Genomic DNA, 19157 nt, shown 5'->3' with positions numbered 1-19157 from the left:
TCTTTCTTTCTTTCTTGCTACCACTGGGCTTTTATGCCTACATGATTCCACAGTTCCTGGAAGACTTTAAAATCTTTCATTATTAGGTCCAGGCAGTGGCGCACTTGGTTAAGTAAGTGCACATAGTATGAAACACAAGGACCCATACAAAGACCTGGGTTCAAGCCTCCAGTTCCCCACCTGCAGGGGGGTCACTTCACAAACAGCAAAGCATATCTGCAGGTGTCTCACTTTCTTCCTGTCTCCCCTTCTCTTTTTTTTTAAAGATTTTTTTTATATTTACTTATTTATCCCCTTTTGTTGCCCTTGTTGTTTTATTGTTGTAGTTATTATTGTTGTCGTTGTTGGATAGAACAGAGAGAAATGGAGAGAGGAGGGGAAGACAGAGAGGGGGAGAGAAAGACAGACACCTGCAGGCCTGCTTCACTGCTTGTGAAGCGATCCCTCCCCCCTCCCCACAGGTGGGGAGCCAGGGGCTTGAACCAGGATCCTTACACCGGTCCTTGGCGATACCTGCACTTAACCCACTGTGCTACCGCCCGACTCCCTCTCCTCCTTCTCTTTCAGTGTCTCTCTGTGTTGTCTAATAAAATGGAAAAAATGGCCATCAGGAGCCAACACCAACCCCCAGTACCAACCAGCACCAACCCCCAGTAATAACCCTGGAGGCAAAAATAAATAAAATTTTCATTATTATTTTTTTCTGATAACGTTTGAAAGGCAGGGAGAGAGACAAAGCAGAAGAAGAGAGACAGTCTGGCTCTGCTTCATCTCTCATATAGCTTCCCCCTGCATGATCTTTCCATATGGTGGCCAGGGGCTTGAACCTAAATTTGTCCTCTACCAGTGAGCCGTCTCCTGCCCCTCCCCCACCCACATCTGCATTTCTTATCAATAATGTTAGTCAGAATGGAGTGACTCTAAACTTGAAGGAGCTACTCCACTGAAATCATTACTCTTTGGAGGGAGGAATCAAGAGAGTATCAGTTTTCCATCTCTGTCAAATCTCTTACTAGAAGAGGACTGAAACATTTTTTGTTAAGTCATGAGAATATGAAAGTACTGAAAGTGAATGAAGTTTTCTAGCTGAATTCTCTGATAAAAATGGTTTTTTACCTCCCTGGGAATGTGAGCTTTGTAGCTGCTAAAATAGGACACTTGGATAGTGTGTTCTTTGTCGTGTGCATGACCAGGTTCAAATTTACACCCCCCCCCACCAACACACTGAAGGAAGCTGCAGTGGTATGGTTTCATTTCCTCTCTCTGTCCATCTGAAAAAGCTGTTGGAGAGCAGTGAAATCCCACAGATGTAAAAGAGAGAGAGAGATTCCTTTAACTTTTATTGAAGTAATTTTTTTAATTGAAGAATATTTAAGGTATATACATACATAGTAGATCACTTTAAAATATTTATGAGGATAGGAGGAAATAAGAGAAAGAGAGAGAAAATGAAAGCATCGCTGGGGCAAATGCAATGACAGGGATTGAACTCTAAATCTTATGCTTGAGTGTCCAGTACTTTATCCACAGTGCCAACTCCTAGACCATCATGCTAGGTACTGAAATATAATGCCATATATTCTGTTGTACTGAAGTCATCAGTATTACTGTTGATTAGAGTAATATCCTGTGTAGCCCTTTGCAAAATTTTCATTTAACTTGTAGAGTTAAATGCTGGCTGGAATTTTCAGTAATAGTATACATAATTGTACTCTGCCTAACTCCCCCAATTGTGGGGTCTTATGTAGAAGTACACCTTAAAACCTTGTTCAGTGTCATCATTTCCCTTGCATTTCTCTGTGTGTGCTCATGATTCTGGACTGTTTTTTTTTTTTTTTTTTTTTTGCCTCCAGGGTTATTGCTGGGGCTCAATGCCTGCACCACGAATCCACTGCTCCTAGAGGCTATTTTATTTCCTTTTTCTTGCCCTTGTTTTTTTATCGTTGTTGTTGTTATTGATGTCGTCGTTGTTAGGTAAGACAGAGAAATGGAGAGAGGAGGGGAAGACAGAGGGTAGAGAAAGACACCTGCAGACCTGCTTCACCACCTTTGAAGTGACCCCCCTGCTGGTGGGGAGCCAGGGGCTCGAACTGGGATCCTTCCGCTGGTCCTAGTGCCTCGAGCCTTGTGCCATGTACACTTAACCCATTGCGCTACTGCCCAACCCCCTGATTGTGTACTGTTTTATTTCATCTGTAGCTTCACAATATTTTAATCATGATAGCCCTTGGTTATTATGCAGTACTTTCACATTTCTTTCCATATGCTCTTCCTATAATTTTATGGTATATAAGCAGTTAGTAAACACATTTCAGATGAAGATTGGTAGGTTAGCCGAGAATGGATGGCAGGATTACTGTTTTATTTTTGTACTTAACTCATAGTTCCTAAAAGTTTACATGGCAACCATTGTAACTTACTTGAAATTACAATTTCTGCTGTGATTTACTAAAATAATAGAGAACAAATAAAACTGCTTTTCAATTCAGACAGTTTTTATCTAATTAAAAGTTGTATATAATTCATGCCATCATTTTATTTAAAGTATTGGTTGTCAGAAAATTCATGACACATTTTTACATAGAAAAAATACATTATGATTTTTCTGACAACCAAATCTTCTTTTTATTTACATGAGAGAATCCGGAGTGCTGCTGAGCCATGATTTATGCAGGTATCAGAGACTGAACCCATGACCTCTGGGTCCTTGGAAATATAAGTTTGAGGCACTCCCTCTGCACTGTTTCGCTGGTCCCCCCATGCCTTCATTTCAAACATGCTGTGTGCCACAAGCCTCTCCTATTCCCGGCCGGTGGTATGGTCACAGATTAAGTGTAGTGTTCCTGAGGTCAGAGAGTTTGAAGGTTAAAGGCAGAGAAGTCCAGGAAGTGTGCTGATGGAGTTGTGTAACTAAACATGAAAAGCAGAAAATAATTGTTGTATGGAAAATTGGGAAATGTTATGCATGTGCAAACTACTGTATTTACTGTCAACTGTAAAATAGTAATTCCCCAATTAAAAAAAAAAAACAGGAAATAATGGCCTAGGAAATAACTCAGCTGTGAGAGCATTGCACTTGCATACCTGAGGTTCCGAGTTCGATTCCTGGTGGCACATGTACAGGAGTAGTGCTCTGACTTATCTCCCTCCATCCCCTCTCTGTCTCATGTGAGAGTCTCTCATGTAGTAAATCTTAAAAATGACATATATATATATATATGTATATATATATATATATAAACAGAAAAATAGCGATTTTTCTAAATAGTTTTAATGCTTATAATGATGAAACTTTGAAAAATTAAAGGTGGCATTTTCTTTGCACTTAGATAGTTGCTTTAAGCTTTACTGAGATGCTGATGTGCTGGTGATAGCTGAAAATGTGCAGTAATCTTTCTCAAGATCATGTCAATCACCATTCTAGACATTTTGTGTTATCTTGGCTACTCTGTATCACAAGGCTATAGATGTGTTTTGTCAGCCCATTTTAAAGAAAAGCGATCTGATCACCCATGTTCACAGAGGGAATAAGGAGTTAAACTGTGGTTAAGGTATTGATCATAGTAATACGCATGTCAAGGAGACACATCTGTTTGTTGATGCCTGCTAAAGCTTTCTAGAAAGAATTAAGATGTATAGTAGATAAAGTTTGCAACAGTTGTATATTTCAGACTGGTGAGTTACAATGATTTTTCCTTCAGATCCTAATATATCTTTGCATATTTTATAGAGAGACCCTATAATTGCAAAACAGCTGTTTGCCAGCTTGTTTTCTGGAATTATGAAAGAGATGGATAAATTTAAGACCCTGTCTGAAAAAAACAGCATTACTCAGAAGCTGCTCCAGGACTTCAATCATTTCCTCAACTCCACTTTATCTTTCTTCCCACCTTTTGTTGCTTGTATCCAGGTAAGGACCAAATATATGCACTTCATAAAATATGCATCGTCTGCTTTACCTCATGGAAGTGTCATAATAGTTTCCTTGGTTTTGAAAGTTCAAACACAAGCATTTAACAAAGTGGATGTACTCTGCTGATGCTACCTCGTCCCAGATGGGTAGATGTAACTGTGTGTGTGTGTGTGTGTGTGTGTGTGTGTGTGTGTATTTAATTTGATTGTGCAGTGGGGAGATAGGGAGAGAGAGAAAAAGAAACACATACAGCACTGCTTCAACACTTGTGAAGCTTCCTCCCTACAAGTAGGGAGGGGGGTCTTGAACCAGGGCCACTTGTGTGCTCAATTAACGAAAAATAAGGAAAACAATCAACCAAACAATATGCGGTATCTAGACAAAATACTTGATGGGACTGGCTTATTAAAATATAGAATATTGGGAGTCAGGCAGTAGCGCAGTGGGTTAAAAGCACATGTGGCGTGAAGCTCAAGGACCGGTGTAAGGATCCCAGTTTGAGCCCCCAGATCCCCACCTGTAGGGGAGTCGCTTCACAAGCGGTGAAGCAGGTCTGCGGGTGTCTATTTTTTTCTCCCCTTCTCTGTCTTCCCTTCCTCTCTCCATTTATCTCTGTCCTATCCAACAATGACAACATCAATAACAATAATTACACCAATAAAACAAGGACAGCAAAAGAGAATAAATAAATAAACATGGAAAAAGTTATTAAAATATATACATATAGAATATTAAAAAATAGAACATACTTTACCAAGTATGATTTCAGATTCTGTTGGATACAAAAATTTAGAAAAAAAAAAACAAAAACAGTTGCATCTAGAGGCCAAGTGGTGGCGAACCCAGTTGAGCGCAACTGGTAGAACACTGGATTACTATGCCTGAGATTCCCAGACAAATCCCCAGCACTACATATAGCAGAGTGATATTCTGACTTTTCTCTCTCTCTCTCTCTCTCTCTCTTTCTCTTTCCCCTTCATTACTGTATCATGTGAAAACTCAAATGTAATAGATATAATATTTTTTTAAAGGAGAGACCCTAATGCTTTATTCACTGAATCACCTCCCAGCCTTAAACTAATTTTCTTTAACTTACATTCCTTTGTTTATTTGCTTGGCTTAGGACTAAGAGGTGTAGAGGTGTAGAGGGGCAGAGAAAAGACAAGAGAAAGACCACGGGGAGTCGGGCTGTAGTGCAGCGGGCTAAGCGCAGGTGGCGCAAAGCACAAGGACCGGCATAAGGATCCCGGTTCGAACCCCGGCTCCCCACCTGCAGGGGAGTCACTTCACAGGCGGTGAAGCAGGTCTGCAGGTGTCTGTCTTTCTCTCCTCCTCTCTGTCTTCCCCTCCTCTCTCCATTTCTCTCTGTCCTATCCAACAACAACAACAATAAAACAACAAGGGCAACAAAAGGGAATAAATAAATAAAATAAATATAAAAAAAAGAAAAAAGATTTAAAAAAAGAGAAAGACCACAGCACTGAAACTTCCTTTAGTGGATTGTGGCCAGCCTCAAGCCTGGGTTGTGGTGGATGGTGACTGGGCTCAAACCATGTGAGCTATTTCACTGACTCGAGTTTACATTCCTTTCTGAGTAACTTTGGTTTGTGACCTAATTGAGCAACAATTATCTCTTGAGATGAAGTACTTCATTTTCCTGTTTTGTTCTTTTGGACGTAGTATGAAAAAGTTAATAAAGTTTCCTTTCCTTTTTTTTTTTTTTTTTCCCTCCAGGGTTATTGCTGGGCTCGGTGCCTGCACCATGAAAAATGGCTCCTGGAGGCCATTTCCCCCCCCCCTTTTTGTTGCCCTAGTTGTTGCAGCCTCGTTGCGGTTATTATTATTGCCATTGTTGACGTTGCTTTGTTGTTGGATAGGACAGAGAGAAATGGAGAGAGGAGGGGAAGACAGGGAGAGAGGGGAGAGAAAGATAGACACCTGCAGACCTGCTTCACCGCCCGTGAAGCGACTCCCCTGCAGGTGGGGAGCCGGGGCCTCGAACCGGGATCCTTACGCCGGTCCCTGCGCATTGCGCCACGTGCGCTTAACCCACTGCACCACCGCCCGACCCCCTTCCTTTTCATATAGTCTATTTTTTTTTTTTAATTTTTTATTTAAGAAAGGATTAGTGAACAAAAGCATAAGGTAGGAGGGGTACAACTCCACACAATTCCCAACACCCAATCCCCATAACCCACCCCCTCCCCTGATAGCTTTCCCATTCTCTATCCCTCTGGGAGCATGGACCCAGGGTCGTTGAGGGATGCAGAAGGTAGAAGGTCTGGCTTCTGTAATTGCTTCCCCGCTGAACATAGTCTATTTTTATGGGTGTATAATTTACAATATTGGGCTATGAGAAAAGTCATAGCTTGTGAAGCTCCTCCCTGCAGGTGAAGACTTGAACCCAGGTCGTTACACACTGTAATGTGTACGCTCAGTCAGATTTACCACCACCTGGCCCCCTAATTTTTTTCCTTATATTTTTCCACTGTAGTATTGTTGTTTGTCAGCAATGGGCTAACCGGCATTAACTTGATGCCCTACATTTGTGATCTTCACTATAACGGAGTGTGGGACAAACTTGGGACGGGAGATGTCCTGTCTTTTCCAGGTCATTGTGAGTGTGGACACTCACAGGAACCTGTGTGCACAGATGCAGGTTTGTGTTGATGAGAATGCTGTCATAATATTCATATTGTCCTCTGTACTGATGTGGGCTTTTTTAATTTCTCTTTTTTTTTTTTTGGCCTCATTATTATTTTCTTTTTTGGTTTACAGTTGACAGTGCAGTACAGTGGTTTGTACATGCATAACATTTCCACATAACAGTACAACCCCCACTAGGTCCTCTGCCATCATATTCCAGGACCTGAATCCACCCCCCCCAATTAATTTCTTTTTTTAAAAAAATATTTTATTTATTCATGAGAAATGATAGGAGAGAGGGAGAGAGAAAAAAAGAAAAACAAACAAAAAATAGACATCACTCTGGAAATATAAGCTGCTGGGGATTGAACTTCAGACTTCATGCTTGAGAGTCCAAAGTCTTATCCACTGTGCCACCTCCCAGACCACACACCAATTAATTTCTTTTAAAATATTTAGTGTGACTCTTAGAAGACTCCCAGACTCAAAAAAAAAAAAAATTTCTTTTTCTTTTTCTTCTCAGAGCACTGCTGCCCAGCTCTGGCCTATAGTGGTGCTGAGAATTGAGCCTGGGACCTTTGGTGCCTTAGGCATGAAAGCCTTTTTTCATAATCATTATGCTATCTCCCCAGCCCACTCAAATTGATATTTACATAGTAAAGGCCAATATAAGTAATTCCTAAAATCCTGTATAATATTATTGGTTAACTTAGCCTCTGGGTGGAAGTAGGTGGGGAAAAAAAGATATCTACTTAGGTGAAATGTTCATAGAAATGCATTTGTTTCCAAATATGGAATATACATTAAAAATCTTCCTGGTGGGCCAACAAAATAGCTCACCTGGATAATGTACTCCTTTGCTATGTGCATACCCCAGGTTTGAGTCTGGCCCTCACCACATTGGAGGAAGCTTTGGTCTGTACGCGTTTCTGTCTCTGTCTCAAAAAGTCAGCCTGAAACTTTGAAGCTCCAAAGACAAATAAAAGTCAAAAAATAACAACTTCCTGTTTTGCTAATGGTTTTCTGATTTTAAATTAACCGCCAAATTGGAAATGTAAAAGTAAATGTTCATCATCTCCTTTGAGCAAATTGAACATGGAGGGGAAAAATTCTAATAGACTTACAGAAACTTTTGGTTCTATCACTACTTACATCAGGACTTTATTTTATGTTTGGTAAAGCAAATTATTCCCTCGTGGAGATAACTGGTCAGCATGCCGCAGGCTAAACAGCGACATGTGTTTGTGGCTTGACAGGAAATCAGCTGCCGGCACCAGGATTTACTGAGCCTGGATCCACCCTCTGTGAGCACAGCTTGCCTGGCCGGCCTCCAGCAGCCCGTGGGCGTGCGCCTGCTCGAGGAGGCCCTGCTGCACCTGGCGCCCCCAGAGCCTCCTGCCAAGCGGGTGCGGGGGAGACCCCGCCTCACCCCGGATGTCGTCAGATGGATGGAACTTGCTAAGTAAGTTCTGTGGTCCAGCCCCCCTATGGGGACAGCAGTGGACTTGACCCAGACCCAGCTCTTACAGAGAAAAACTGCCTATTTTGTAAGCAAATGACTCAGTCACACTGATAGTAGTTAAACTTACTTGCATTAACTTATTTTTTTATTATTGAGATAGGAAGAGAAAAAAGAAAACCAAAACATCACTCGGGCACATGTGACACTGAGGAGTGAACTCGGCTTCATACTTGAGTGTCCAATGCCGTATCCACTGAACCACCTCTGACCAATACATGAAGCTTTTCAAAAAATTGTTCCTCTGACTGCTGTTCTGCAGTCCAGCTCAGCTCTCATGATGAGGCGTTTTTCTCAAAAAGAAAAGATAAGGTTGATTAAACCTGTCAATTTTCTTTTTTTGGTCTGTACAATCTTTGTCAGATTTGAGGTGACATACACTGTTCAGTTCCCCACAAAGTGTGGTTCTGACATGGTGCTTAGTATTTTATATGTTTTTGCCACTTGGATAAACTAAGTAGTGATGGTTTATTACTTTCAACAGCACACAAACTTTTTGAAAACATTTGTTTTGATGACTTTCTTGGGAAGCAAAGTCCATTTTGTAATTACGACCTTTTGCATTGTGTCAGTTCTTTTTCTCTTCTGTGGTCTTATTGGAAAGCCTACCTAATTTTGAGAATGATGTTAGACTAGGTTGAAATTTCATTTATTTAAAGGCCTTTTTTTTTTTTTTAATCTGCTTATTTCAGTAAGAGAAGTCAGACCACTGCTAAGCTCTTAGATGTGGTGGTGCCAGGGGTTATGTCTTGGGTCTCAGGCATGCAACTCAGATAATGCACTATTGTTGCAAATTATCCCAACCCTGAAACTTAATTTGAAATATATATATCTGTAAAAGTCAGTCCAGAGCAGAAAGGTCCCAGTGAAAAGAAGAGAGAAAGAAAGAAACTTATGGGTATCAGTATAATTTGCTTCTAAGTTGGTTTTTGTTTTTTTAAATTGTACTCCATATTGGAGAGCTAGGTACGAATTCCAGTGAGGTACTACCCACAGATATGCCCAAGGTCACTATGATAGATTCACATAGAAATTTATTTAGTGACTCAGTGTATACATAGTGAACCTAAGACGTTTTCAGTTTTAACTGCACCTTAAAATGATTTATGCTTCCTATATGACTAAAGTAGCAAAACTTAATGCTTAGGAGAAAACTTCGTGCTTAGGATAAAAAAAAATTTTTTTTAAATACTTACTATTTATTCCCTTTTGTTGCCCTTGTTGAGGATAAAATTCTTTTAAAATATTTTGAGGAGAGCCAAGTGGTAACACACCTGGTTAAGTATACAAGTTCCCATGAAAAGGGCTTCAGTTCAAGCCCCAACTCCCCATCTGCAGGGGGAAATTTTCAAGCTGTGAAGCAGTGCTACAGATGTCTCTCTTTTTCTTTTCTCTTCTTTTTTTTTTCCCCAGAGCACTGCTCAGCTCTGGCTTATGGTGGCACGGGGGATGGAACCTAGGACTTCAGAGCCTCAAGCTTGAGAATCTTCGCATAACCACTATGCTGTCTGCCCCTACCCTCCTTTTCTCCTTCTCGATCTCCTTTTTCCCCCTCTCAGTTTCTCTCTGTCATTATCTAGAATAAACATTTTAAAAATTAACAAATATATGTTTAAAGAGTTATTGATTGACTGATGAGAGGGCAAAGAGAGCAAACCAGAATATCCTCTGGCACATGAGGTACCAGGGATTAAAATCAAGACATCATATATGTATGTCCAATTCTTTATCAACTTCCACACTCCTGGGCTGCTGAATTTTTTTTTTTAATTCTTTTATTTAATTTTTGAGAGAAATGCAGAGAGACACACACAGAGAGAAACACCAGAGCACTGCTCAGCTCTGGCTTATCGTGGTACGGGGCATTGAACCTGGGATTTAGGAGTCTCAGGCATGAGAGTCTGTTTGCATAACCACTATGCTACCTCCCCCGAGAATTTATGGTTTTTAATTTTAATATTTTTACAAAAGTCTCTTTTTTTCATAAAATATTTATTTATGTATCCCTTTTGTTGCCCTTGTTTTATTGTTGTAGTTATTGTTGTTATTGTTATTGATGTCGTCGTTGTTGGATAGGACAGAGAGAAATGGAGAGAGGAGGGGAAGACAGAGAAGAGGAGAGAAAGACAGACACATGCAGACCTGCTTCACCGCCTGTGAAGCGACTCTCCTGCAGGTGGGGAGCTGGGGGCTCAAACCAGGATCCTTCCGCCAATCCTTGCACTTTGTGCCACATGCGCTTAACCCGCTGTGCTACTGCCCGACTCCTCAGTCTCTCTTTTTTAAGTAAATGTGTGACTGCCTGATCCATTTTCACCTCTTTAGGAAAAACACTTTAAATGTTTGAGGCACTCATTCATCTGGACTTGTTTGTGTTGCAGGCTGTACAGATCTATCGGAGAATACGATGTCCTCCATGGCATTTTCAGCAGTGAGATAGGAGCAAAGCAGGTCACTCAGGAGGCCTTAGCAGCAGAAGCCAGGAGTGATTATTCTGAAGCTGCTAAGCAGTATAACGAGGTACAGCTCACCTCTACGAAAGATAATGTGTTGCTGAAAACGATTTTTTTTTATTGATTTAATAATGATCGACAAGACCACAAGATAAGAGGGGTACAATTCCACACAATTCGCACCACCACAGTTGCTCATCCCATACCTCCATAGGAAGTTTTCTTATTATTTATCCCTTGGAGTATGGACATTTTTACTTTCTGGATGGAAAAACTGGTAACTTCAGAATTTAGAGCTTCATGTTTCCTCCTCATAGCTTAGATTATACACAAAGATTTATAGCGGAAAATGTTTTTTTTAACAAGAGGAAGACAGAAAGATAGAGAGGGAGAAAGAAACCAGAGCACTGATCAGCTTTGGCTTATGGTGGTGCTGGGGATTGAACCTGGGACCTTAGAGCTTCAGACATGAAAGTTTTTTGCATAACAGCACAGACAATGACTTCATAGGTACCATAAGTAAAATAGTTATTGCTCTAGCGCTTAACATTTTTTAAGACAATATCATTGAATAAGAAAGAAAGCACTTCCTAATTGACAGGTACTACAAAGTTGTAGGATGTGTTATTATTACTTTTGGGGGGGCGGGGTTTCTTCCCTCCAGGGCTATTGCTGGGCTCGGTGCCTGCACCATGAATCCACTGCTCCTGGAGGCCACTTTTTCTCCTTTTTGTTGCCCTTGTTGTTGTAGCCTCGTTGTGGTTATTATTATTGCCATTGTTGATGTTGTTCGTTGTTGGATAGGACAGAGAGAAATGGAGAGGGAGGGGGAGAGAAAGATCAACACCTGCAGACCTGCTTCACTACCTGTGAAGCGACTCCCCTGCAGGTGGGGAGCCAGGGGCTCAAACCGGAATCCTTACGCCCGTCCCTGCGCTTTGCGCCACATGCGCTTAACCCACTGCGCCACCGCCCGACCCCAGGATGTATTATTATTATCTTACACCAGAGCAAGCACTGTTCGGCTCGGGCTTATCGTAGTGCAGGGGAGTGAACTTGGACTTTGGAGCCTCAGGCATGAGAGTCTCCTCGTATAACCATTATGCTATTTCCCCTACCCCGCAAAATATTTTAATGTCTCTTTTATATAATTTATATTTGAGTATATTTTACAGTTTTATAGAGAGGTAAGTCAGAATGGGTTTCAGAAGATGACTCTAGAAAGTTTACCTTATAAGTTTGCATTCTGACTTGTAGTGTAAATGTCTAACAGGTGGTTGAAATTCAAGGTCTGTGACCTTGGGACTCATGAATCCAGGCTGCAAAATTCTCTGGTATTTTCAGTAACTGTTCTAGTTTCTCATTTTTATTCTTAAAATGTTTTGGGAGTTGGGTAGTAGTGCAGCAAGTTAATTGCACATGGCACAAAGCACAAGGACTAGCATAAAGATCCCAGTTCGAGCCTCTGGCTCCCCACCTGTAGGGGAGTTGCTTCACAAGTGGTAAAGCAGGTCTGCAGGTGTCTGTCTTTCTCTCCCCCCTCTGTCTCCCCTCCTCTCTCCATTTCTCTCTGTCCTATCCAACAACAATGACATCAATAACAACAACTATAACTATAAAACAATAAAGGCAACAAAATGGAATGAAATGTTTTAAGTAGTAATGACCCCCACAGTATCGACTTAAATCAAATCATGGGTCATTTAAAGTTTTCAGCTTACGGCTGTCAGGATAGCTTACCTGAGTAGTGTACCTGCTTTGTTGTGCATGGGACTCAGGTCCCTGACCCCCATCTAGTTGGGGGAAGCTCTATGCTGTGGCATCATTCCCCCCACTTATGGAGTGGGGGAGGGTCAGCCCAGAGTAGTGAAACCCCAGTGACAACAACAAAGAAAAATCTTCAGTATATTGTCCTATGGTAAGTTTATGAAAGAAATGGTATCCTCTTGGTTAGGGTTTTTAATATTAAAAACCTTTCATGGGGGGTTTAGGTGGTGGTGCACCTGGTTGATCGCACATGTTACAGTGTGCAAGGACCCAAGTTCGAGGCCCCAGTCTCCACCTGCAGGGGGAAAACTTTGCAAGTGATGAAGCAGGGCTATAAGTGTCTCTCAGTCTCTCCCCCTCTTTCTCTCCCCTTTCCCTCTCAATTTCTGGCTGTCTCTATCAATACATAAATAAAGATAATAGAAAAAAAAAACCTTTCATTGGCCAGAAAAACACTCACAGGGTCACAGGGTAAGGTGTGTGCCTTGTCATACATACAGTCCAGGTTTGAACCCCAGCATAACAAGAAAGGTGCTGCGGCACTGGAGGAAGCTCCTGACTATGGTGTCTATCTCTCCCACCCGTTCTCTGTGTGTCTTTTTTTTTTTTTTTTGCCTCCAGGGTTATTGCCAGGGCTTGGTGCCTGCACTAGAATCCACTGCTGCTGGAGGCTATTTTTCCCATTTTGTTGTGCTTGTTGTAGTTGTTATTGTTGTCATAGCTGTTGTTGTTGTTGTTGGATAGGACAGAGAGAAATGGAGAGAGATGGGGAAGACAGAGAGGAGGAGAGAAAGACAGACACCTATCTTTAAAAGATAGACCTGCTTCACCACTTGCAAAGCGACCTCTTTCAGGTGGTGAGCTGGGGGCTGGAACTGGGATTCTTATGCCGGTCCTTGCGCTTTGCACCAAGTGCACTTAACCCACTGTGCTACCGCCCGACTCCCCCGTGTGTCTCTTTCTATATGATTAAAAAGGCTTCCCAGAGAAGAGAAATTATACATGTATAGTATCCTGGCTCCACAAAATAATTGACATTTTAATATAAGATTTTATTTTGTTCCTTCCATTTAATGTTTCTCAGTTTTCCCTTATCTCTTTTTGTAAATCTGAGAAATGATCACATTACCTACGATAGAAATTTTTTCTGTGAGAGAGAGGAGCAGAACACTGCTCAGCTCAGCAGGCAGGAAATGGGGAGTTAGAACTTGCGGCTCTGCTGTCCAAAGCCTGTGCTTACTGCTGTGCTTCCTTCTTGGCTCCTTTCCCCATGTTCTTGCCAGTTTCACCAAATAATCATCTGAACTCTCTCTGGACAGGCTCTCAACAGGCAAGACTGGGTGGATGGCGAACCTGCGGAAGCTGAAAAGGACTTTTGGGAACTTGCATCCCTTGATTGTTACAACCACCTAGCGGAGTGGAAGTCACTGGCATACTGCTCCACAGTCAATGTGGACAGCAACTCCCCACCAGATCTCAACAAAATGTGGAGTGAGCCATTTTACCAGGTGGGAAGGTCTGCTTTTGAGCTTCCTGAAATGCCAGTGTCAGGTGGTCAGGGTTGTTTTTCTTTTTTCTTCTTCTTGTTAGAGAGAGACCATAACATCAATGCTCCATTCAGTGTGCTGGGGGCTAGTCGCAAGCCTAGGCTGCACACTGGCAAAGTAGTGCACTACCCAAGTGAGCTATTTTGCTGGACCTGGTCAGCTATTTTCTTTTAATTTTTTTTAAATTCTAATTTTTTTGTGATTTAATAATGGCTTATAAGATTATAAGATAAAAGGGGTATAATTCCACACCACTGCACGCTGGCAAAGCAGTGCACTATCCAAGTGAGGTATTTTGCTGGACCCGGTCAGCTATTTACTTTTTAAAATTCTGTTCATATTGTGATTTAATAATGATTTACAAGATTATAAGATAAAAGGGGTATAATTCCACACCACCAAAGTTACTTGACCTCAGCCCCTCCAATGGTAACCACTATAGTTCTCCCAGTCAGATATGGGTTGACTGTGTGTGTGTGTGTGTGTATAAATCTTGTGCACAGTGATATGTGTGCCAGTGCCAGCCCCCGTAAAACAAATTGCATGGACTCAGATTGGCCTTCTGGAGTTACAGATAGGCTCTTCATGTTCCTTAGGAGACCTACTTGCCCTACATGATCCGCAGCAAGCTCAAGTTACTGCTGCAGGGAGAGGCTGACCAGTCCCTGCTGACATTCATCGATGACGCTGTGAGCAAGGAGCTACAGAAGCTGCTGATAGAGCTACACTACAGTCAGGAACTGAGTCTCTTGTACATATTACAAGATGATATCGACAGAGCCAAGTATTACATTGAGCAGTGCATTCAGATCTTCATGCAGGTAAGATCTGAAATGTGCCATTTCTGGGATATGTCCTCGGCCAGTGAACTCAAGAGTAACATGCAAACATTTTCATTTGCTGTGGAAACCACCATTTGCTACTTTCTTTCTTTTAATATTTTATTTATTTTTCTTTTTTGTTGCAGTGGCATACTTGGTTAAGCACACATACACAGTGCACAAGGATGCAGGTGTCTCTCTGTCTCTTTCCAATAATAAATAAAAACATTAAAAAATAAAATAGTTTACTGAGAGAGAAATGGAAGAGACAGAGGGCTCACAAAGGCCCAAAAAAAAAAAAAAAAAATAGCAGTAGTAGCGGGCAGTAGCACAGCAGGTTAAGCACAGGTGGTGCAAAGCGCAAGGACCAGCATAAGGATCCCGGTTCGAGCCCCCAGCTCCCCACCTGTAGGGGAGTCGCTTTACAAGCGGTGAAACAGGTCTGCAGGTGTCTATTTTTCTCTTCCCCTCTCTATCCTCCCCTCCTCTCTCCATTTCTCTCTGTCATATCCAATAACAGCGACATCAATAACTACTACAACAGTAAAATAAGGGCAACAAAAGGGAATAAATATATATATTTTTAAAAAATTTTAAAAAAGGATAGCACCATGAAAATAATCACTTGAGTATAAGGTAGTAACAGTAAATTTAAACACTAGTAAATTGACGTGTAAGCAATATTACTTTTTTCCTAGAATTACTCTAGTATCGATGTCCTCTTACACAGAAGTAGACTCACCAAATTACAGTCTGTACAAACTTTAATCGAAATTCAGGAGTTCATCAGCTTTATCAGCAAACAAGGTAATTTTTTTTTAACTTACCATTATTGTTTTCTTGCACAATTATGGAAGATTATTAGCTTTCATTTGTTTTTGCTCAGTAAAAATGTTACTTAATGTGTAGACAAGGAACTCCCACCTTCAGCACACCAAAAGGAATTTTGGTCCATACCCCCAGAGAGGTAGACTGTAGGAAAGTTTCCAATGGAGGGTATAGAACACAGAACTCTGGTGGTGGGAACTGAATGGAATTATACCCCTGTTATCTTATAACCTTGTAAATCAATATTAAATCACTAATAAAAATTAAGGGGAAGAATTACCTTGAATTCATTCCACGAATACGTGTTTTGAGATCATTGAAATATATATTCAGAATGGTTAAGCGCTATGGCTCAGGAGGTGCTTCAGTGGATAAAGCATTGGACTCAAAAGCATGAAGTGCCGAGTTTATTCTGCTGCATCACATGCTAGAGTGATGTTCTGGTTCCCTCTTCCATTTAAGAGATGTAGTGAGGGGCTTTGCCATCTACATGACCCAAGTTTGAGCCTTGTTTCCCCTGTACTGAAGGAAACTGCGTTGCTTTGGTATGTGTGTATCTTTCTGCCTCTCTATACCCCCACTAATAATAATAATAATACAATAAAATGGTTAAGTGCTATCCCAGGCATGGAGGATACGAAGCCAGCTAAAAACATACTGCCTGACTTGAAGAGGTATCATCACAGCAGTGGGATAATTCCTACAGGATGTGCTGTGTGCCAAGGAAGAGGAGCAGATAGAATCCCCAGTGAAATGGATGGAACCTGCTGTTCTCAGACTCCTAGAGAAGGCAGGGCAGTGGGGGCAGGGTAAGGCACATCTGCCAGAATTGAAGCCAGCTCATCTAACTCTAACTTAAATAGTGATTATTCACATGAATGGGAGAAACAAAGATGCCGAGTAGTCCTATGCCAGTTCAAAACAGCTTTTGCCAAGAAGGCTGTTTGGGGTTATGGACCTGAGGGGTTGGGTGATGGCACATCTGGTTGGTTGAGCGTACATGTTACAGTGCTCAAGGACCTGAGTTCAAGTCCCTAGTCCCCACCTATAGGAGGAAAGCTTCACAAGTGGTGAAGCAGTGCTGCAGGTGTCTGTCTCCCTCTTTATCTCCACCTTCTCTCTCAATTTCTGGCTATCTCTATCCAATAAAGAAAGATAATTAAAAAAAAAAAAGATTGTGGACCAGCACTAAATATATAAACTATGTATTTTTGTATCTATTTTCTTTATCCTTAAGAAATTGAGTTCTAATGTCAGAATGTATTAGATTTAGTATGATAACTGTATTCTTGGTGTGAACGAAGAGACAACAGTTTTCCTTACTACAAGTTTGATTTGAGTTTGTATTTACTGATGGTGGTACCACTTTATAAGTTGGTCTTGTCAGTGAACTGTGGATATAACCATTTTCTAATGTTATTTTTAGGTAATTTGTCATCTCAAGCTCCCCTTAAGAGACTTCTGAGAACCTGGACAAACAGATATCCAGATGCTAAAATGGACCCAATGAACATCTGGGATGACATCATCACTAATCGGTAAGATGTAATTCCTCCTTTTAAGCTGAATATGAATTCTTTCCTTGAAATTGCCACAGTTTTTTTTTTTTGTTTTTATCCCTTCCAAACTGTGGTATAGAAAGTGTCATTTGAGTTGAATGTCGATCTTGTCAGTTTCCCATTTAAGTGGATTTTTTTTTTTTTTTTTACCAGAACTGCATGTCAGCAGTGTGACCTTTATCCCTAATTGTCCCCGGCAGAGGCTGCCGCCCACTTGGTTGGATTCTCTTTGTGCCGGGTGGTTGCTCACGCACATGCTTCCCACAGTGAGAAAAGGCAGAGGTGCAGCGGAGGCCGGGTCCCATCTGCTCAGTCTCAGGACCCAGCAGTAGATGGTGAAATGGCAACAAAGAGAAAACTGCTGAGTGCTTGTGTTTTTTTGTTTTGTTTTGTTTTTTTGTGCTGTTGTTACTGTTCTTGTTCTGTTGTTACCACTTGGACTTTTGACAGTCTGCCTCCTACGTCTAAACTTGATGACACATAACCCTTTACAAAGTCTGAGATCATTTTCTTCCCTTCAGCTCTTGGTCACCCTGTGACAGCCCCCATGTAAGTGATAGAAAGCACTTCTGAAGAGAGAAGTTGTAAACCATTTTGTGCAAAGGTGTCCACTAAGTAGGACACCTCCATATGTTTTTACCACTTAAAACCTGTTTGCTCTGCTACCACAGCAAACGGAATGAGTCGGGATTTTGTTTGTTTTTCTGTCCATCTGCTCTGTCAGAGCAGAGCACCATTCAAACCCCCCCCCCTTTTTTTGCCTCCAGGGTTGTTGCTGGGGCTCGGTGCCTGCACCATGAATCCACTGCTCCTGATGACCACCTTTTTTCCCACTGTTGCTTCTGTTGGATAAGACAGAATTGAGGGGGGGGAGAGATAGAGAAAGACACCTGCAGACCATGCTTCACTGCTTGCAAAGTAATCCCCATGCAGATAGGGAGCCAGGGGCTCAAACCAGGATCCTTACACAGGTCCTTGCACTTTGCGCCATGTGCACTTAACCCAGTGCACCACCGACCTGCCACCTCCCACCCCATTTTTATGTGGTGCAAGTGACCTAATCCAGAACTTCATGCTGCAAGGTATGCACTTTGCTGCTGAGCCATGTCCCCAGTCCCTAAAGTTTTCATTTTTTTTTTTTTTACTTCCTCTAGGGTTTCTGTTGGGGCTCAGTGCCTACACTATGAATCCGCTGCTCCTGGAGGCCATTTTTCCCATTTTGTTGCCCTAGTTGTTATTGTTGCCATTGCTGTTGTTGTTATTGGTTGGGACAGAGGGGGAGAGAAGGATAGACACCTGCAGACCTGCTTCACCGCCTGTGAAGTGACCCCCCCCCCCCCCCCCGCAGATGGGGAGCCGGGGGCTCGAACTGGGATCCTTAGTCCGGTCCCTGCGCGTTGCACCATGTGTGCTTAATCCACTATGCTACCACTCAGCCCCCTAGTTTTCATTCTTTTTATTTCACATGAGAGAAGGAGGGACCAGAACATCAATAATATATTTAGCACTGGGAACCTAACAAAGAGCTTCAGGTTTTCAAGTTCTGGGCTCTACCAACAGCTATTTTCTCTACCTTTTTGCTTTTTTTTGGGGGGGGGGGCAGATAAGTTTGTAGAAGAGTTGCAAACAAGTTGAACTCTTCTATATTCCATATGCTCAGAGAAACTAAATTTTTTTTAGCATGTTGCCACATTCGCTTTTTTGTTCTCTCTCTCTCACACAGTAACTAAATTTATTTTACGTATAAAGATTTCATATGGGGCTCAGGTGGTGGCACACCTGCTTAAGCATACATAGTTCTAAGCACAAGGACCCTCAAAAGGATCCGGGTTCAAGCCCCTAGCAGGTGGATACTTTACAAATGGTGAAGTAGGTCTGCAGGGGTATTATACTTATCTCTCCTCCTCTCTCTGTTTTATCCAGTTAAAAAAAATGGCCACCAGGAACAGTGGATTTGTAGTGCCAGCACCAAGCCCCAGCAATAACCCTAGAGGCCAAAAGAAAGATTTCATATTAAATAAGATTTCTTCCCCCTTATCATTGGTTACCAGCAGTTTGATTATCATGTGTCTTATATAGTTTTCTTTGGATTGTTTCTTCAAAA

At 41.7% G+C, this 19157-nt stretch overlaps 1 protein-coding gene across 1 annotated transcript in view; it reads left to right on the top strand.

Moving 5' to 3' along the window:
- LOC103122411 (protein kinase, DNA-activated, catalytic subunit) overlaps window positions 1-19157 on the top strand; it is a 94175-nt gene that overhangs the window by 45357 nt on the left and 29661 nt on the right. The window contains exons 24-30 of the mRNA XM_060202189.1: window positions 3731-3910; window positions 7816-8021; window positions 10460-10598; window positions 13618-13806; window positions 14442-14666; window positions 15365-15473; window positions 16921-17032. Coding sequence (XP_060058172.1) covers window positions 3731-3910; window positions 7816-8021; window positions 10460-10598; window positions 13618-13806; window positions 14442-14666; window positions 15365-15473; window positions 16921-17032 — 1160 coding nt within the window. The remainder of the gene's footprint in view (window positions 1-3730; window positions 3911-7815; window positions 8022-10459; window positions 10599-13617; window positions 13807-14441; window positions 14667-15364; window positions 15474-16920; window positions 17033-19157) is intronic.

This window comes from Erinaceus europaeus, chromosome 1, assembly GCF_950295315.1.
Source record: "Erinaceus europaeus chromosome 1, mEriEur2.1, whole genome shotgun sequence".
NCBI classification, from domain to species: domain Eukaryota; kingdom Metazoa; phylum Chordata; class Mammalia; order Eulipotyphla; family Erinaceidae; genus Erinaceus; species Erinaceus europaeus.
The sequence above is the reverse complement of the archived record's forward strand: the minus strand, read 5'-3'. Positions and strand labels throughout refer to the sequence as shown.